At 45.2% G+C, this 22119-nt stretch overlaps 1 protein-coding gene across 1 annotated transcript in view; it reads right to left on the bottom strand.

Annotated features, from left to right (window-relative positions):
* LRCH2 (leucine rich repeats and calponin homology domain containing 2) overlaps positions 1–22119 on the bottom strand; it is a 75892-nt gene that overhangs the window by 43496 nt on the left and 10277 nt on the right. The window contains exon 2 of the mRNA XM_069943272.1: positions 547–691. Coding sequence (XP_069799373.1) covers positions 547–691 — 145 coding nt within the window. The remainder of the gene's footprint in view (positions 1–546; positions 692–22119) is intronic.

Below are 22119 nucleotides of genomic sequence, written 5' to 3'. Positions count from 1 at the left end.
ACAGAGCTGGGCCTCAACTTCGGAATGACGCTGATGCTGGCTCGGTATTCTATTTCAATGGTCTGCAGCAGACCATAGCAACAGAGCACCGATCTCATGGATTGGTGCCGTGTTATACAGCTACACTGATCTCTATGAGAGATCAGTGTAGTTGTATTAGAAGTCCCCCAGGGGGACTTCTAATTAATGTAAAAGTTAAAAAAAAAAAAAAAATCTTTATTCATAAACACTCCCCTAATAAAAGTCTGAATAACCCCCCTTTTCCCATTTTATAAATAAAAATAAATAAACAAACAAACAAACATGTTTGGTATCGCTGCATTTTTGGTCGCATCAAATCCAGTATAGAGCACTACATTTCCGGGTCTAACGTGGGTGGGGGGAAACACGGGGAAGGGGGCCATTCACTAACATAAAATACATTACAAAGTAGTATAACTTTGTAACGTATGTTATTTAGTGAACAATTGTTTAGTGCCGCACTACCCCTTTAATACTGAAGCAGACAAGATTTTCTTTATTACAACAGGAAATATCTGCGCTCACCTGATATTTAAGTAAGTTAACATCTGGAGATTTTTGATGGTCTCAGGAATGCACTTGATGCAGTTGTGATATAAATTTAAGGTTTCAAGCGGTGCGAACAGGCAGACGTCCAGCGGGATCTCTGTAAATCTGTTTTTGGATAAGTCTGAAAAAGAACAAAAAGGTTGCCTTTTAAGAATTATGAACAAACAAACAATTCTTGGGACACAGAGGCAGATATACAGATACTGGATAATTCCTAGACTGGACAATCTAAGCACATGCCACATTTATTAAAAGTGGCTCAGGATATTTGATAGAATTGGTACATTTACACATATTAGTTTGACTGTGCCAGACGTCTGGGGCGTGGAACTGTCCAGAGCAGTAGCAAATAGTCATAGAAAACCTCTCCTGCTCTGGACAGTTCCTGACATGGACAGAGGTGGCAGCAGAGAGCACAGTGTCAGACTGAAAAGAATACACCACTTTCTTCAGGACATACAGCAGCTGATAAGTACTGGAAGTCTTCAGAAAAACAGCATTGAAAAACAGACCTCTCTGGTTAAGCAGCCCTTTGCTTTATCACCACAAGCCTGGAGGCATTATCCCCTCTTTCAATTCCATCAATGCAACTTTTAACTATTCACATCACTATATACTGAGCACAGACTTTGATCTATTGCAGATTTACTGTACAAAATTGAATTGAATTATTCCACAATGTATGACTTCAAGTTTACCATAATTTCTTGTCACGACATCACAGCAAGAACAGTATCTACCTCCTGATTAGAAATCCCATTTCTGTAATCTGCTTTGGTGGGTCTTGTTTTCTTGCTTCTCGTGATGTGCTAATCAGTTCTCATTTACCTCCCCATCACCCCGAGGACACGTCTATGACAAATCTGTTTATTTTAGGAACTTTTAGAACACGCAACCATAATCCATTATGACAGAGATGTCAGTGTCGCTGTTTACAGAATCCCTTTATACAAGACTGTGATGAGAATACATAGAGCTCCGTCAACCACATTGCCTGATGTAGCCAAACTTCTGAACCTAGGGAAGGCTGCACACACTGACCTCTGGTACAAGGGAGGCCGCTCCTGTCACACCACTTCTATCCAACCTATACAGGAAATAGGAAAAGCCACAAGCAGCACAGACGAGCGTTTATTACATAACCCTAAGTGGCTGGTGTCTGGGATGACTGGAAGGACGCTGGAGAAGAAGCTAGGCGGCTTAAAGGGGTACTCCAGAAAAAAAAAGTCAACTGGTGTCAGAAAGTTATAAAGATTTGTAAATTACTGCTAGTTAAAACTCTGAAGTCTTTCAGTACTTATCAGCTGCTGTATGTTTTGCAGGAAGTGGAATATATATTCCAGTCTGGGTCAGACTGGAAAAAGAACACCACTTCCTGCAGGGCAATCAGCAGCTGAAAAGTACTGGAAGACTTTTTAAATACAAATAATGTACAGATCTGTATAACTTTCTGACACCAGTGAATTTGATTTTTTTTTCTCTGCTTTAAGGAAGGCATCAATAATTCACAAAAGCAAGTGATCGTTCATATAGATTCTTTTTGCTTATGTTACTATTAGTATTTTCTTCATTCCCTTTAGTACTCAGTGTCTATATGTAAAAAGGGCATTCCCATAAGTAGTAGTAATTGGGTTTTTTAGCCGAAAAATTGCATTGTTATCATGAAAAGGGGGAGGGGTGGAGGGAGATAAGGCACCAAAACGGGACAACAAAGCTAATTTACAGCTACATCACTGGGCTATCTCCTCTGAAGTCAGCACTGACCTCTGAATACTAGCTTTCACACAGGTCCCACTGTGTAATCCTTTGTTCCCTGCTGGTGACTAATCTCCCTCCTCCCTAGATTACACAGGGCTCGACTGATGTAAAAGAGTCGAGATTTCCTGATAATGAGCAGTGAATAAGAGAGGAGGGGGGGGGACCTTGGAAAAGTCTTTTTGAATGCAGATAATGACATATTTGCCTAATAAACCCAATTGCAACATTTCTTAAAATCGCCTAAACTATTGACAATTTAAAAAAACAAAAAACAAAAAAACACACACACACACACACAAACACTAACAATTTAATTCTGGGGATGATTTAGGGCCATATTACACCAATAGATTATCTGACAGATTTTTTTAAGACAAAGCCAAGAATGGATTTGAGAAGAAATCTCAGTCTTTCCTTTACTAACTGTTCTTTGTTTATAATCCATTCCCGTCTTTGGCCCAAAAAAATCTGTCAGATAATCTGTTGGTGTAATAGGGCCCTTAGGGTACTATTACACCAACAGATCTGACGACAGATTATCTGCCAAAGATTTGAAGCCAAACCCAGGAGCGGATTTGAAAAGAGGAGAAATCCAGTCTTTCCTTTATGACCTGCTCTCTGATTATAGTCTGTTCCTGGGTTTGGCTTCAAATCTTTGGCAGATAATCTTTCGTCAGATCTGTTGGTGTAATAGTACCCTAAGTCCGCATTCTCAGGATTGGTGGGGTCCCAGTGATCGGGGGGGGGGGGGGGGGGGGGGGGGCAATCGGGCGGCCGGGGCTGCGGGCGGGCGGCTGGAGCGAGCATATACTTTACCTGATCCCGCCTCCGGCTTGCTGAAGACACCGGGAACCACCGAAGCAAGCCGGAGCCGGGATCAGGTAAATTATATACTCCGGCGGCCAGGGGGTTAACGGGGCGGGCTGGGGACAAACTGTACATCCCTGCTGCAAATACGCAGCGAGAGGACTCACTGCGGATCCGGCAAGTGGGTTTGTACCCTTAAAGCCAATGTACCATCAGTACATTCACTTTAAAGTGACACTGTCCCCCCTTTTAGCACTATGACTTCTGTACACAGGTGTAATGGGTAAATTTTTTTTAGTTTTCATACCTTATTTTATATCATACGTCATGGTGCTTGTTTCAGTAAAAAGTGATTTTTTTCACTGCGCGTTGTGCTACTTGGGCGGGGCTTCACTGGCGCAGCGCCACCTTGCCACGCCAACATCACCTCGCCCCCCTCTGTAACATAATTGGCACATGGGCCCCACCCCCTCAGCACCAATTGTATGTGCCGGCCTAGAGCGGGTGGGGCCTAGACGTTTAGGCCGGACCGTTCCAATAGATGTAAAGGGGGCAGGTCCTAGACAGTGTTCAGAGGGGCAGAGTCTGCAGTGCCATTGTGGGCGGGGCTAAGTGGCGCTTCGGTCGAGAAGCTCCCCCACGTGACACAATCTGCAGATGATAAAAGATCACTTTTTACTGGAAAAAGCACCATGACGTATGATATAAAATAAGGTATGAAAAGTGCAAAATTTACCCTTTACACCTGTGTAGAGAAGTCATAATGAAAAAAGGGGGTGTGTGTCACTAAGTTCTACATAATAATAGAACGGCAGCGGTACAGGGAAGCCGGTGCTGCGGCATTTTTTTTTTAAACCTCGGGCTGGTTCCTGCGTACATCGCTGTTCTATTCCCAGCTACTGACGAAGCACTGGAGGCTAGCTTTCCTGCTCCCAGTGGGAGGAAATCACAGCCCCTCTATGATGCAGCTGCATTGATTCTAACAGAGCGGCGGAGGTTTCCTCCCACTGGGGGCAGGGCAGTCCGCCTCCAGTGCTCCACCCCCAATTGGTGCCCGGGGAATAGGACGGCATCGTACGCGGGAACCGGGCCACGGTAAAAAATAAAAATAAAAAAAAGGGACCGCGGAACCAGCTTCCCAGTGTCAGTGCTGTTCTATTCATATGCAAAACTAAAAGCAAATGTACTGATGGTACATTCACTAAAAATTATGTTGCTACTGCAGATATGCATCAGGCAGGGGCGCTTATCTGAGCGGCCAACATGTAACACTATACTTCATAAGAAGCAGCAGAAAGGGGTAATGCACAGTTGGTAGAATCAGCCGTCTGCTAGGGGTCATTTTTATAAAATATTATATATAATCCTACGTTGATGGGAAAATATGGTAATTTTTTTTTTCTTTGCACATGAAAGTAAAAAAGAAAATAAAAAGCAAATTCTGCATCACGAAGGCCTAAATTGAGAAGGTAAGAGGTTAAATACCAACATAGTACAATGTGATCCTATTGCTAATTGTATTAATCCATTATATAAGATCACTCAGAAAGCGAGAGATAAATGTATTATTTGGGATTTCGTTACCAGCCGTGAAGGGTAGGCCTCTCCTTTGATGAGCCGTGTATAATGTGCTATCTGCATTTACACATGAAATCTCCAGAGCATCATTAACACTCCAGGACCAGGAAAACAAAAGATAAGAAACACATTTCTCCCTGAAATAACCGGGATGAACAAAGAACAATGAATGGGATGGCGGCTCTAACAATTCATTACAATGTACCACTGCCGCTTACGAACCAGTTATTGCCCTAAAGCTCCAGAAATTTAGAAATTTCCTATAAAGCACCGAGCCGCAGCTCCATACACAGCTGAGCGGCCGTGGACACCACCATACATGAGGGAATCTCGCTGTACAGATCGCACAACATTTCAGCTAAAATGGGCATCGTAGCATGCAACAAAGTACCTAGAGAGACTGCAGCAGAGGTAGGGCTGGGCGATATTGGCCAAAATCAATATCGCGGTTTATCGCACACGTAGCCGCGGTAACGATAATTGAACGATAATTCTGACACGCCCATTTTGTAAGCCACACCCCTTTTGCAAGCCACACCTACTTGCCATGCCAAAGTGGCAATATTTTGAGTCACAAAAGTGAAAAAAATAATAACTCACTTAGCAGCAACACAAGGCAGAGCCATTTAGTGCATACTAGTTATTACAGTATAGGGGCACAGCGCACAGTATAGGCACAGTATAGGGGCACGGCGCACAGTATAGGCACAGTATAGGGGCACGGCGCACAGTATACTGTATGCACAGTATAAGGGCACGGCGCACAGTATACTGTATGCACAGTATAGGGGCACGGCGCACAGTATATGCACAGTATAGGGGCACGGCGCACAGTATACTGTATGCACAGTATAGGGGCACGGCGCACAGTATATGCACAGTATTTGGGCACGGCGCACAGCACACACTATATGCACAGTATAGGGGCACAGCGCACAGTATAGGGGCACGGCGCACAGTATAGGCACAGTATAGGGGCACGGCGCACAGTATACTGTATGCACAGTATAAGGGCACGGCGCACAGTATACTGTATGCACAGTATAGGGGCACGGCGCACAGTATATGCACAGTATAGGGGCACGGCGCACAGTATATGGGCACGGCGCACAGTATATGCACAGTATTTGGGCACGGCGCACAGCGCACAGTATATGCACAGTATAGGGGCACAGCGCACAGTATATGCACAGTATAGGGGCACGGCGCACAGTATAGGGGCATGGCGCACAGTATATGCACAGTATAGGGGCACGGCGCACAGTATTTGGGCACAGTATAGGGGCACGGCGCACAGTATATGCACAGTATAGGGGCACGGCGCACAGTATTTGGGCACAGTATAGGGGCACGGCGCACAGTATTTGGGCACAGTATAGGGGCACGGCGCACAGTATTTGGGCACAGTATAGGGGCACGGCGCACAGTATTTGGGCACAGTATAGGGGCACGGCGCACAGTATTTGGGCACAGTATAGGGGCACGGCGCACAGTATTTGGGCACAGTATAGGGGCACGGCGCACAGTATTTGGGCACAGTATAGGGGCACGGCGCACAGTATTTGGGCACAGTATATGCACAGTATAGGGGCACGGCGCACAGTATATGCACAGTATAGGGGCACAGCAAAGTATTTGGGCACAGTATAGGGGCACAGCACAGTATTTGGGCACAGTATAGGGGCACGGCGCACAGTATATGCACAGTATTGGGGCACGGCGCACAGTATATGCACAGTATTGGGGCACGGCGCACAGTATATGCACAGTATTGGGGCACGGCGCACAGTATATGCACAGTATTGGGGCACGGCGCACAGTATATGCACAGTATAGGGGCACATCAAAGTATTTGGGCACAGTATAGGGGCACGGCGCACAGTATATGCACAGTATTGGGGCACGGCGCACAGTATATGCACAGTATAGGGGCACAGCAAAGTATTTGGGCACAGTATAGGGGCACAGCACAGTATTTGGGCACAGTATAGGGGCACGGCGCACAGTATATGCACAGTATTGGGGCACGGCACACAGTATATGCACAGTATAGGGGCACAGCAAAGTATTGGGCACAGTATAGGGGCACAGCACAGTATTTGGGCACAGTATAGGGGCACAGCGCAGTATAGGGGCACAGCGCAGTATATGCACAGTATAGGGGCACAGCGCAGTATATGCACAGTATAGGGGCACAGCGCAGTATATGCACAGTATAGGGGCACAGCGCAGTATATGCACAGTATAGGGGCACAGCACAGTATTTGGGCACTTACAGCTCCTGCAGACACCAGGGACAGGCTGAGGGCAAACAGCAGCTCCAGCACCTGGGCACATACAAGGAGAAGAGGATCTGCAGGGGCTGGCAGCTGCTTCCTTCCTGCGGGGTAGTGACAGCTCTAGATCGCAGTACCATCTTCTACAGGTTCTCTCCCTTGGGCTACTCCCGCTCTCCGCACCCTGATGGGACAGGTGCTGGGTGGGGAGGGGCTCTGATTGGACAGGCCGGGACGGGTGCATGGAGAAGGGCATAGCGCGCTTTGATGGGACAGGCCGCGTGGGGAAGCATGACGCGCTCTGTTGGGCAGGAGGGGGTGCGCTCTGTCACGCCGCGCACAGAGATGGGGGGGAGGCGCGCTGTCATGCCGGGCTCTGAAGTATGGGCATCCCTGCACAGACGGCACACGGGGTCGGGGGTCGCGCTCTGTCGTGCTGGGTGCGGAGGGGGGCGCTCTGTCATGTCGGCCTCTCTGCACAGAGAGCACACTAATTCACTGCTCACGGCTCAGGCGGGGAAAGCGTGAAAATACCGCACATACCGTCCTCGCAATGTTGAGGTCTGTTAACCGACGCCAGAGACGGTATCAGTATTTTCACGGTATAACGCCCAGCCCTAAGCAGAGGTCTTTATATGTATTGTCCATAGACTGGGGGTATGTACGTACTATCACCTATGAGGGAAGTGGTTCAAAAAAAGTCATAAAAAGGCCCTGTCTGTATCCCAAATCCATAGACAAGAGGAAGTGAGTGAATACTTCCCCTTCCTCATCACTACTCTTTGAAGCTGCCGGCCATGACCAAACCTAATCTAGAAAATTCTTATTTAATTTAAATTAACTGGTGTCAGAAGGTTACACATATTTGTAGATTACTTCTATTTAAAAATCGTCTTGTGGTACTTATCAGCTGCTGTATGCCCTGCAGGAAGTGGTGTATTCTTTCCAGTCTGACACAGTGCTCTCTGCTGCCACCTCTGTCTGTTACAAATAAGTAGCAAATCCTCACAGAAAACCTCTCCTGCTCTGGACAGTTCCTGTCACAGATCGGGGCAGCAGCAGAGAGCAGTGTCTTAGACTGAAAAGAAATACACCACTTCCGGCAGGACATACAGCAGCTGACAAGTATTGAAAAGCTCAAAATGTTTAAATTAAAAGCAATTTACAAGTCTATATAACTTTTTGGCATGAGTGAGTTCTAGGGTGCGTTCACACCTACCAGATCCGCAGCAGATTTTCATGCTGAGAGTTTGCAGCGAAATCAGCTGCGGATCCTGTACTGTGAAGCTGCATGTATGGGACCAATTGAGCTTCACAGTACAGGATCTGCAGCGGATTTCGCTGCAAACTCGCAGCATGAAAATCCACTGCGGATCCAGTAGGTGTGAACGCACCCTTAAGAGAAAGTGTTAGGCTTGGTTCACACTGCGTTTTTGCAATCCGTTATTAAACATATCTGGTTTTAAATTGGTTACTTTTAAAAGGACAGAAAAACGTAGTCAACACCTCTTTTTTGTCCTTTAAAAAACGCATCCGTTTTGATCAGGTTTCATTTCATATCGAAGTCAATGGAAAAACGAATCCAAACGGATGACATAATTGCATCAGTTTTTGGCATCCGTTTTTTCCATAAAAAAACTTACATGTTAAGCAGATTGCAAAAATGCAGTGTGAACCCAGCCTTACAGTCAAAAACACATTTTGGGCTTTTTAAGGCTTGATTCTGGCAGATGCAAAATACAAATCAAAAGTGAATGAGGCCTTAAAGGGAAACTAACAGCAGGTTACTAGACTGTTCCCATAAAGCAAATTGTAAATTTCTTACCTTGATCCTCACTCTATAGTAGTGTGCCTGAGCGCAGAAAGCTGCAGTGGCTTCCTCAGGTGGCGCAGGCTGGTCTATACCATCAGCCTTATGGTGCAGTAGGTTTGCATAGGTCCTGTCTGTTGCTGAAGCTCAGTCATATACAACTAGATAGCAGAAGCAGCCCATACACAGGAGTGCTGCCATTTCTGGGGAAGGGAAAGCTGATTTGTTTCCCCCCCTCTCTCAGACATATTTAATCATTTTACCAGAAGTGAAGCCTCCTGTAACAGGACTGATCCTTACAACACGAGAAACCTTTGTTGTACATTCTCTCAATCTTATCCTGACAGCCCAGGAGTAAATCTTCTGCCTCTCCACAGGGATCAATGCTTTCCCAGCCTCCTTCATGTCAAAAATAGAATGCAGGTGGCTGAAGCAGAATGTGAGTGATGCCAGCATTACTATACATACACATACAGTATATAGCACAGTTATATATCAAGTCTCTCAATCTCGGCAGATGCTAATGTGTTACAATTATTATTGTGTGTTTTACCTAACACTAGGAGACAACAGCGGAAACAGGGATGTTCACTTCTTATCTGGGAATCAGAATGGCAGACCTGTGACATCGGTGACAATTCATGTATAGCCCAAGGCTGGTCGATCCCACAGGTCAGCAGATGACGGTCGACTGATACTGAACTATGGTACTTTGGTTGCCTTCTTTTCATAAGGTCTATGGAAGTTCTTACCGAGCAAGCAGCCTGATAGGTATACCAAGGTGACGGAAAAATTCCTAAATACAAGTGACACAAAATGTGACCAAGTGGTATATTGGGGGTCAGAAGGTGTAGCAGTGCACCTGTGTATAAAATAACAATTGCTGGAACAGACAGATCAAAGCTAATAATAAGCAATAAGAACAAGAACCAAGACTAAACAGGAACAATGATCCTGAAAACTCACCACCCCCAACATGTTTCATTAGAAAAGCTTCATCAGTGGGAGACTCAGATCACAAACTCTTTAAAGGTCTTCAAATCGATGAACAATAGGATCAATGTAAGGGACACTTGTTATAACATAGTCCAAGGGCCATAACTGATGTTAGCACATTACAACAAATACTACGTCCAGACACAGTAGCTCCTGGTACCTACATCAAAAAATGCTTATTGTGGCTTTAGAGAAGACTGATTTACTGCACCAGAAAACCCAGCCATGACATCTTCCATATACAAGATCATTTTGTGAAAAACTATATTTCTAGTAGGAGAATCAGGGAACAATACAGAAGAAATAAAAAATGATGTTCCAGAATTGTTATTTCACGAGGAATAGGGTGGCTCCAGGTTCGCTGTACTTGCAGCAAAGGGCAGGAGACATAGCTGTTATGGTATAAAAGCACTGTTAGGGCTATGGTGGCATCCCCTGCTCTGGGCCGATGCTGCCTCCTCCCATCTCTTCCTACTCTGCCTGACGTCGGCTCTCGGCGGTTTAGAGGGACAGTCAGTCCTTAACTGGATGTTGGATGGATGTGTCTCCAGCTGCCCCTCGCCTGCTAGCAAGCCAAGCCAGGGGTAGCGACCTGTGGGTCACCTGCCACAGAAAGTTCATCCCACCTTGCAGTGGGCACTGGTGAGGACCAACGGCCCCTTAGACACTGCTCCATGGTGCGGCTTACACCATCGCTAGTGGTGGTACATGGGATCCACAACTCCTGTTATAACAAGCACACTATCTTTCCTGGTGGCAGTTAATAAAATAGTTTTAAATTCTTGGCCAGGTGTCAAGGGGGTGGAGTCAAGGTGCTCGAATGCCACATTCACAAACTTTCGTCACCTCCCAGTCCCTTCATGACTGACATGCAGGGCTCCGATCATCCATCAAGGAGGAGCTCAGCAGTGAGAGCCAGCAAGGGGGATGTGCCAGGATGTGATAATTAGGCAACTCAGCCCCGCCTAATTGACACTTTGCTCCAATATAAAAAAAATAAATAAATAAATAAAACATTATAAGTAAGCAAGCCATCACCAGCTTCAGGAAAATACAGTTTCCTTTATACCCTAACAGCTATCCAATGGTGCCATCAGCTCTTCGCAGCCACTGGAGCTAAAAGATTTACTTTCATCGGACAAAACGAGAACATAAGGTGTGCTGTTTAGCACAGTGTATTGTGGTAACACGAATATTGCTTCAATGTCACACACAGCAGCAAGGCTATTACACCAGCATCCGCATAGGAAAGTCTCCATTACTGTCTCTAATGGGTGCGCAGCATACCCAGAGGCTCTGTTCTGTATGGGGACTGGAGCAGAACATCATGTTTACTTATTTTCCGTCTTCAGAAGAATGATTAACCATCACAATCGTCTTACATTTACATTTCAGAGCACTACAAGGAGTCTTCTGTCGATGTGCAACTTCAATTAACATTCAAAGCTTTCTCCGCATTTATATGCATGGAACCAGCACAACATCTGAAAACCTTGCTGGGCTGTGCCGAGAAGGAGAAGATATGTATACAGCACGCCAACATGAGGCCGGCTAACAGTATTAATTAAGACGCTGCCAGGCTCCAAGGAATCACTGAGAATTAGAGCCATGTTAATAAGTAGTGAGCTCAGGAGAAGCTTGAAGCTCAGCTCTACGCCTTTAACAAAGAGGTGAAGAGATCTGCTCAGCAGAATGCATAGTTACTACATTATTACTTACCTGATCAAAGGTCCCATGTCAGCAATCTGCCACCATAGTCATTCTTATGTTATCTGACTAGGAACATTTGGCATTCCTTATAGGAAACCAATCACTGAGTTTTGGCCCTCCAAGAGTAGGTGTCTGTCACATTCTTGTTTTGTGACCACCAGAGGGCAGTATGAGAAGATGACAGCAGTGACGGATCTGATCATGCCAAGAACAGTGTAAAAATCAATTCAATGGCTGCTTGGCGCCAGTGTAAGTGGAGACTGATCAGTGATTATATTAGGTCCAAATACGGGAAAGAAAGACCTCTACGTGGTGTGATCAATTCTGCGTCTGTATAGGACAAGCATGGGACACAATGGATAGGACGACACACAAAAGAAACCATGCGGTATTTTACAGCTCTGTGTTATTTGCTGGAATCCATTAAAATGAATGGATTCCACTCATAACTCTACTACTAGCATAAAGGCTTTCATTTACGGCCCTCCAGCTGGGGTAAAACTACAATTGTAGTGATGCAGTGATGTACATCTAAGGGCCCTATTCCACAGGAGCGATAAATCGGCCGAATCGGCCCCATTTGGCCGATTTTCGCTCGGTGGAATAGAGAAAACGATCAGCCAATGATTGTGTCATCGGCTGATCGTTCATTTAGGTTCAGACCTAAAAATCGTAGTTCGCCACCAGCGCATTGCTACGGTTGAATAGCGGTGCGCGGCGGCAACAGACGATTTCAGCAGAACCATACATTACCTGTCCGGGCGCAGGTCTTCTTCCTCCCGGTCCCGCGAGCTGCAGCATCGGCTTCGGAGCGGGGCTGTCTGAACTTACAGACCGCCCAGCCAATCACTGTCCGGAAACGCCACGGCCAGTGATTGGCTGAGCGGTCTGTCAGTTCAGACAGCCCCGCTCTGAAGCCGATGCTGCGGCGCAGGATCGGGAGAAGACGACTTGCGGCCTGGACAGGTAATGTATGAAACAAGGGCTGCAAGGACATCGGTAACAATGTCTTTGCAGCCCTTGTTTCACAATCGGGGGCCGTGGAATAGGCCCAGTAAACGAGCGCCAATCTAGCATATTGGCGCTCGTTTACATCGTTGCTCGGCCCGTGGCGTCCTGCTCTCCTGTCCGGCAAATCAGTGTGTTGCCCAGCCGCAGCCACTGATTGGCCGGACGGGAGAGCAGGATGCCGGACCCGTGCAGCGAGGAGAGAGGTAATGTATGCTTACATCGGGGGAGCCGGGCGGGAGCAGAAGGGGTTAAGGGCGGTAGAATTACATACTCGCTGCGGTCGTTCAGACCGCAGCAAGTATATAGTGTGTGGGAACTGCCAGGACCTGCCGGACTCGCAGCGAGAATCTCGCTGCGAGTCCGTTTGCGTGAATACACCCTAAGGGTCCTTTTACACGCACATTATCTGACAAATATCAGACAGACAGTTTAGCAGCCAAAGCCAGAAACAGACAATAAACAAAGAACAGGTCATAAAGGAAAGACTGATTTCTCTTTTCAAATCCATTCCTGGTTTTGTACAGGGGTAGATGCATCTGGTTCTCCCCCTGCCTCTACAATATAGCAATTTTAGAACACTGCAATACTCCTGTAACTTGTACTAAGTTTAGGCTGCAAATGTTGGGGTCTGTTGTTCACATCTGTGCAGATATTGGAGATGTACGTCAAGAGTATTCCTCAATGGTTCCCGACATCAAGCATCCGGCATGCGCCAGAATACCATACAATATTTTTTTAGAGCACTTATTGTGTTCTCAGCCTGAGTCACATGACCACTTTGCCTGTGTTTTCTTTATTTCCTGTGATGTCACGCTCCCTGTCTGTTTCCTGTTCCTCCAATGTCATCAGGTGGGTGGGGTTATGCATCAACACAGATTTAGCCCCACCCCTGTAGGAGGAGCTGACATCTGAGCCCAGTATAAACTGCAGCAGTAAGCACAGCATGACATGGCGGAGACCAGGAGCTGATAGCTATGCTGTGGGGGGCACAGAGGTTAGCCATGTTGCTTTGGAGTGTTGGGGTCCCGGGACAACAGCTGCATCTACAGTGAGTCCAAGTAGTATTTGATCCCTTGCTGATTTTCTTTGTTTGCCCACTAATAAAGACATGATCATTCTATACTTTTAATGGTAGATGTATTCTAACCCGCCATGTGTGGAGGAAGAAAAATGCTGCCTATGACCCCAAGAACACTGTGCCCACCGTCAAGCATGGAGGTGGAAGCATAATGTTTTGGGGGTGTTTCTCTGCCAAGGGTACAGGGCTACTTCACCGCATCACTGGGAAGATGGATGGAGCCATGTACCGCACAATCCTGAGGGACAACCTCCTCCCCTCTGCCAGGGTTCTGAAAATGGGCCGTGGTTGGGTCTTCCAACATAACGACCCTAAACATACAGCAAAGGCAACAAAGGATTGGCTCAAGAAAAATCACATTAAAGGTAATGGAGTGGCCCAGCCAGTCGACAGACCTCAATCCGATCGAAAATCTATGGAGGGAGCTGAAGGTCAGAGCTGCCAAGCGGCCAGCCCACCAACCTTCATGATTTAGAGAGAATCTGCAAAGAAGAGTGGGCCAAAATTCCCCCTGGTGTGTGTGCTAAACTTGTGGTTAACTACAAGAAACGTCTCACCGCTGTGCTTGCAAACAAAGGCTTTGCCACTAAGTATTGAGTGTGTTTGGCAAGAGGGATCAAATACTTATTTTCCTCATTGAAATACAAATTAATTAAAATATATTCTTTAAAATTATATTCTGGATTTTTTTCTTGATATTCTGTCTCTCCATGTTAGAATATATCTACCATTAAAAGTGCTGAAGGATAGTGTCTTTATTAGTGGGCAAACAAAGAAAATCAGCAAGGGATCAAATACTTCTTGGACTTACTGTATGTCCCCGGATGTTTGCATGGATTTTATTATACACTTCAAACCATTCTGAGCCCCGGGACAGTGACCAATATGAGTGACTACAATCTCTGAACAGCACTGCAGAATAGGTTGGAGCTATATAAATAAAAGGAACAATATTATACCTTACAGCTCTCCAGTGGCCAGGCAGTGGAATATGGAGAGGAGAGACTACTACTTCACCTCAGATCAGTCCCCATTGTATTTATTGCTGAGGAATCCTGGCTCAGATACGCCCCGCCCTGCTGTAACCCCACCCACCTGCAGGTTGACCCCTGTGACCTAGAAGTTCTTTATGTAAATAAATCACACTAAAAAAGAAGCAAGAGGAGGCGGCCCGGGGACACAGAGGTGAAAATAGTTGGAAGGAAAGGAACAGATTACAAATCATTCTCTATTCCAATAAGAAAAAATGGTTTGACCTTTTATTTAAAAAAAAAAAAAAAATTGTATTGGTGCTGTTGTAAAAAAGTGAGGGGAGAAGTTTTTATTTTTATACTGAGCACAGGTCCTCTTTAACCCTTTATGACATGACACCAGAACACCTACGCCATTACAGGATAATGAACCTTCCAAGAATAAGCCTGCACTTTATTATGTAGAAGAGGATGGTGTGACAGTAACATGGCCTGTGCAGACTCCTTCCTCTTCTCATGCAGATGTCACACTGGAGGAGCGTGAGGAGAGTCTGGAGGAAGCACTGAGGAGTGAAACAAGAACGTCTTAAACACGGTACCAGTATTTGTAGGTAACGCCACCAGTAACCGGGGACTGGAAGGTACATCCTTTATCATCCATTCTAGAGATTACATCTATAGCAACCTAGTCACCAGGCAAATAACAATTCTCACTGATACTCTTTTGCATGCAGCAACATAAGACATGATATCCCAAATTTACGCTTCTTTTTAGGGTTCTCATTCACTGCCATGGAGGTTACGGCCTGGCTGGATAAAAGACAACTGTAAAAAAAACAGTCATAGCCATATAAAAATTTTTATAAACATCTATAAACCAAAGTGTTATAGGGCACGATAATCCACAAGTGTACAAGTCCCTGCAGGAGCTTACACACCCTATCGCAGCTGCTGGAGACATCTTGCCTGGTGTTTTATCCAGATAACACCACGTCTCCAGCACATGTACGGAGTTACATAACACCGCACAGAAACATACAGCAACATGTAAACAGGTTATAAAATAGAAGGGAATTTTTTTTTACACATAGACTTTCTGCTCCCTCAAGGGAATGGGGTTGTTTCTGCAGCAACTTTATCGATTTCTGCACCATCCATTCAGATAAATAATTCTGCCTTGTCTGAATTCAACCTAATGCAGATCATCATCATCGAATGGACCTGACACCATCTAATTGTGCCGTATGTACTAACTGGCTTAAGGAGAAGCAGGCTTTGATGACTAAACAACCGGCTGAGATGGTGCCATGAAAAGTTGCTAAGATTTTTAGTAACATGTGAGGACTAGATACAAGTCACTTTCTCATTCATCCCAGAAGGTTACACCAGGTAAATGCAGAGGAAAAGTCTACTACAGCATCCAAAAGGAAGGATATACCACAAAGAAGGAGGCTCAACCTAATAGGGGGTGCAACTCCATGTCCCATACCACTGACCAATAGGGAAATAAAAAGCGTGTACCCCACAAAATAGATTAAAAAAAATACTTTTATTAAACAGATATCCCAAATGGGTATACCTATACTCCTGGAAAAAAAAAAAGTGACTCAATCAGATCCCCAAAGGAGTCACTCTACATGAGAGATTATACCATATTTGTATGTACTGGTCTCATGCCCAAAATGCAAACACCATATGGATATATACTTAACCTCTTAAGGACCCATGACGTACCGGCACGTCATGAATCACTGTCACTTAAGGACCCATGACGTACCGGTACGTCAGCCCTTTAAACGGGCGCCGCGGCCGGCCGGGTCCCGATCGGGGGAGATAGCCTGCTATAATACATAGCAGGCCATCTCTCCCTGTCGGCATGGGGGGTTGTTAACCCCCCCCCATGCCGACGATCACCGCTATTGGCTGATAAGCCCATAGCGGCGATCGGAACCTTTCCGGGCCATCGGTGGCCTCCCCCGGCCTCTGTATACTGGATCGCTCCAAGGTGCACCACACGTCACTGGGGTTCTACATTATCTAAATTCTGTCCCTTGTTCCTATTTCAGGGGTCACGTTCATCCAGGGATTATTCTGATCGCCATTATGGAGTCGGGAAGGAATTTTTTCCCTGTGATGAGGCTACTGTCGTCTGCCTCACGAGGGGTTTTTGCCTTCCTCTGGATCAACACAGGTTGAATTTGATGGACACCTGTCATTTCCAACCTTATAAACTAATAATTGGCCTAATACCCCCAAATAAATTAGAATTGTCCCTTTTTCCCAGCTAAATAGGTATGGCCGCCATTCCCATTAGAGGATGCCATGATGCAATTACAAAGCCTCTGTGCGGCCAGGACAGTAGAAACCCCCCACAAGTGACCCCATTCTGGAAACTACACCCCATAAGGAATCTAACAAGTGGGGCAGCGGGTATATGGCCCCCTGGTGACGGCCACATTTGGGACGTGAAAATGAAAAAAATGGTATTTTTTATTTTCACGGCACATGTTCTACACATGTGCCCATCACTAGTGGGGTCCATATGCTCACTGCACCCCTTGTTAGATTCCTTATGGGGTGTAGTTTCCAGAATTGGGTCACTTGTCGGGGGTTTCTACTGTTCTGGCAGCACAGGAGCTTTGTAATTGCGACATGGCCTCCATCCCCCATTCCAGCCTCTAAATGGCGCTCTGTCCCTTTGGTGGCTTGCCCTGTGCCCATATGGCACATTATGCCCACATGTGGGGTATTTACGTACTCAGGGGACACTACCCTACACGTTTTGTGTTCATTTTCTTTTTTAACCCCTTGTGGAAATGGAAAAAAATCAAGGCTAGACCAACATTTAGTGTAATTTTTTTTTTATTTTTACTCTAAATCATTGATCTTGTCTTGATTTTTTCATTTTCACAAGGGGTTAAAAGATAAAAAAAAAAACACAATGTGTAGAGCAATTTCCCCTGAGTACGGAAATACCCCACATGTGGACATAAAGCGCCATGCGGGTGCAGGGTAAGCCTCCAAAGGGAAGGTGCGCCATTTGGTTTTTGAAGGCTGGATTTGGATGGAATGGATTTCGAGGGGCCATGTTGCATTCAAAAGGCCCCTGTGTTGCCAAGACAGTTAAACCCCCCACAAGTGACCCTATTATGGAAACTACACCCCTCAAGGAATGTAACAAGGGGTGTAGTCAGCATATGGACCCCACTGGTGACGGGCACAAATGTGGAACAATGTGGCGTGAAAATGAAATATTAAATTTTTTACACTATAATGTTGGTCTAGCCTTGAATTTATCATTTTCACAAGGGGTTAAAAGAGAAAAAAAAAAAACACAAAATGTGTAGAGCAATTTCCCCCGAGTCCGTAAATACCCCACATCTGGACATAAAGCGCCATGTGGGTGCAGGGCAAGCCTCCGAAGGGAAGGAGCGCCATTTGGATTTTAGAGGTTGGATTTGGCTAGAATGGATGATGAACGCCATGTCGCATTTACAGAGCCCTTGTGCTGCCAAAACACTGTAAACCCCCCACAAGTGACCCCATTCTGGAAACTGCACCCCTCAGGAATCTAACAAGGGGTGCAGTGAGGATATGGACCCCTGGATGACGGGCACATTTGTGCCATGAAAGTGAAAAAATGAAAATTTTCACTTTCACGTCACATTTTTCCACATTTGTGCCCGTCACCAGTGGGGTCCATATGCTCACTGCACCCCTTGTTAGATTCCTTGAGGGGTGTAGTTTCCAGAATGGGGTCACTTGTGGGGGGTTTCCAGTGTCTTGGCAGCACGAGGGCTCTGTAAATGCGACATGGCCCTTGAAATCCATTCCAGTGAAATCCAGCTTCCAAAAGCCAAATGGCGCTCCTTCCCTTTGGAGGCTCGTCCTGTGCCCGCTTGGCACTTTATGTCCACATGTGGGGTATTTCCGTACTCGGGAGAAACTGCGCTACATGTTTTGTGTTTTTTTTTTCCTTTTATCCCTTTGTGAAAATGAAAAATTGAAGGCTAGAACAACATTTTAGTGTAAAAAATACTTTAGTCTTTTTTCAAGCCATATTGTTTGGAAAATCTGTGAAGCACCTGGGGGGTCCAGATGCTCACCGCACCCCTTGGTACATTCCTTGAGGGGTGCAGTTTTCTAAATGGTGTCCCTTTAGGGGTGTTTTTTAGGTTTTGGCACCCCAGAGCCTCTGCCAACCTGAAGTGGTACAGTCAAAAATGACCAAAAATAACGGAGCCATTGAAATTCACTAGGCGCTCCCTTATATCTGAGGCTTGTGGTTGCGTCAAATAGCGCAATAGGGCCACATATGGGGTATTTCTATAAACTGCAGAAACGGGGCAATCAATATTGGGGTGCATTTCTCTGGTAATAGGTTTATAATTATGAAAAATATTGGATTACAATAAAATCTCTGCACAGAAAATTAAAATTTTCAAATTTCTTACACACTTAGCTTTTATTTCTGTGACTCCCCTAAAGGGTTAAAAAACTTTCTGGATGTGCTTTTGCAGAGTTTAGGGGGTGCAGTTTCTGAAATGGGGTGCTTCGTGAGGCTTTCTAACACACAGTCCCCTCAAATACACTTTAAACCTGAACAGTTCCCTAAAAATATCTGATTTTGAAATTTTACTGAAAATTTGGAAATTTGCTGCTAATGTTTTAAGCTTCCTATTGTCTAAAAATAATGAAATATAGTTTAATAAATGCCGCCAACATAAAGTAGACATGTTGCTAATGCTATTTAATATATAATTTATGTGGTATAACCATTTTTTGTATAAGCAGAAAAGTTTTAAAGTTGGAAAAATGCATTTTTTCACAATTTTTCACGCTATTTTGGGTTTTTTCATAAAGATTCGTTATAAGTATCGACTCCAATTTACAAGAAATGTGAAGTACAATATGTCACGAGAAAACAATCTCAGAATCAGCCGGATAGGTAAAAGCATCCCGAAGTTATTAATGAATAAAGTGACACTGGTCAAATTCATAAAATTTGCTCCGGTCCTTAAGGCCATTTCAGGCCCGGTCCTTAAGGGGTTAAAGGGGTACCCTAGCGGAAATCTTTTTCTTTCAAATCAACTGATCTCAGAAAGATACATACATTTGTAATTTACTTCTATGTAAAATTCTCCTGTCTTCCAGTACTTATCAGCTTCTGTATGTCCTGACAGTGTTCTCTGCTGCCACTTCTGTCCGAGACAGGAACTGTCCAGAGCAGCAGCAAATCCCCATAGAAAACTCCCCTGCTCTGGACAGTTCCTGTCTCGGACAGAGGTGGCAGCAGAGAGCAATGTTTCATACTGAAAAGAACACACCAGCAGCTGATTTGTACAGGAAGACTTGAGATTTTTAAATAGAAGTAAATTACAAATCTGTGAAACTTTTTGAAACAGGTGATTCAAAAGAAAAAGATTTTTGTTGGATAACCCCTTTAACATGTTCTCTGGTGGTACGTCACTATACTAGTAAATAACCCCAAAAGTGCAATGTGCCAGTTATAAAGTGCTACAATAGTGTATTAGTGAAGTCAATGAGCAAACAATGAAGAAAACGCTGAATAAACCAGTTGAACGAGTAGCAAACAAATCATTGAAAAAAGAATGCAAAAGTGCACTAAAGTAAATGGCAATAGATCAGACCAATGGGAACATCCTGTTATGTGACTCCCCGGATAGCACCTCCACGTGTATCATCTCTCACTGGTGACATTGTCAGGAGATTATTCGGTCCGCATTTACCGACATTCCTTTGTATGGCCCTACGCGTGTACATATTACGGATCTGTTTTGGGGCTGTGATCCCAAATGTAAAAAAAAATAATGCAGACTGTTACGGATGCACAGCCATAGTCCTGTCTGTAGCTGCGGGTCTATGACTACAGAGACGGTGACCGGTGTGTATCACGCCTAAGGATTGAAGAGGATGTACCACAAGGTACATCCTCTTTAATCTGACCCACGGATAGAACGGTGCCACGGTCCGCGTCAGAGGGGGCGTGGGGTTCCTCCCACTGGGGGCAGGCCAGCCCGCCTCCTGTGCTTCAGCTCCGGCCTGGTACCCGTGGACAGAACGGCGCTGTGTACGTGAACCGGGCCGTGGTTCAAAAAACGGACCATGGCACCGGCTTCCCTGTGACGCCGCTGTTCTATCCGTGGGTAAGATTATCCGTGGGTAAGATTAACCCCTTAGCGTCCTATGACGTATCTGGTACGTCATGTGCCGCGGGGGAGGAGTTCAGAGAGGGGTCTCGCCGGGACCCCGCTCTGAACGGCGCCGCTCCCGGCTGTGATCTGCAGCCGGGGAGCGCCTCTATTAGCCGGCGCAGGTCCCGTTGCTGCGCCGGCTAATTAAGCACTTCAATGCAGCTGTTAAACCTGACAGCTGCACTGAAGGGCTTTATACTGGATATCCCTGGTGTCTAGTGGGTCGGATCTCCCCCCTGTGACGCAATTGAGGGGGTGGGGGGGGGGGGGGGGGAGATCCTTTCTTCTGCCTGTGCCGGGCCTCTGCGTCGCAATAGATTGCTGTTCCTGACTCGGCAATAGATTGCTGTGGCCCGCAGTAGTCCAAAGCAATCTGTCACTGATCAAGTGGATCTTTGCTGTGTATATACACAGCATTGATCTCTATGAGAGATCAGTGCTGTGTATTTACACAGGTCCCCCAGGGAGACTTCTAGTTCATGTTTAAAAAAAAAAAAGTGTTTTTATTAATGAAAAATCCCCTCCCTTTTTCCCATTTTATAAATATAAATTAAATAAACATATTTGGTATCGCCGCGCACGTAATCGCCCGAACTATTAAATTATCACATTCCTGATCTCGCATGGTAAACGAAAAAAAATTTAAAAAAGAAGTGATCAAAAAGTCGCATATGCGCAAACAAGGTACCGATAGAAAGAACACATCATGGCGCAAAAAATGACACCTCACACAGCCCCATAGACCAAAGCATAAAAGCGCTATTAGCCTGGGAATAGAGCGATTATAAGGAACATATATTTTTTAACAATGGTTTGAAATGGTTGAAAGCCATCACATAAAATAAAAGTTATACATGTTACATATCAGTGTAATCGTAACAACTTGAGGAACATATAAACAAGTCAGTTTTACCACAGGGCGAACGGCGTAAATGCAAAACTCCCCGAAATCAAAACAAATTCCTTTTTTTTTTTTTTTTTCAATTTGACAGCGCAAATGATTTTTATCCGGTTTCGCAGCATATTTTATGGAAAAATAATGCCTGTCATTGCAAAGTACAATTGGTTTCGCAAAAAATAAGCGCTCATATACGTCTCTAGGTGAAAAAATCCAATGGCCTTTTAAACATAAAGAGGAAAAACGAAAATTGGCTTTGACCTTAAGGGGTTAAAGAGGATGTACCTGATGGTACATCCTCTTTAAGATGATTGTATTTAGAATCCAAGCACGTCTGAGCCCTTATAGATGGGCCGACCTGGGTCCTGCTGCCCAGCATACACACCTAGCTGTCAATTTAGGAACAACAAAGATATAGCACAGCACAGAGCCATAAGAAAA

Source organism: Dendropsophus ebraccatus, chromosome 10, assembly GCF_027789765.1.
Source record: "Dendropsophus ebraccatus isolate aDenEbr1 chromosome 10, aDenEbr1.pat, whole genome shotgun sequence".
Classification (NCBI taxonomy): Eukaryota; Metazoa; Chordata; class Amphibia; order Anura; family Hylidae; genus Dendropsophus; species Dendropsophus ebraccatus.
The sequence above is the reverse complement of the archived record's forward strand: the minus strand, read 5'-3'. Positions and strand labels throughout refer to the sequence as shown.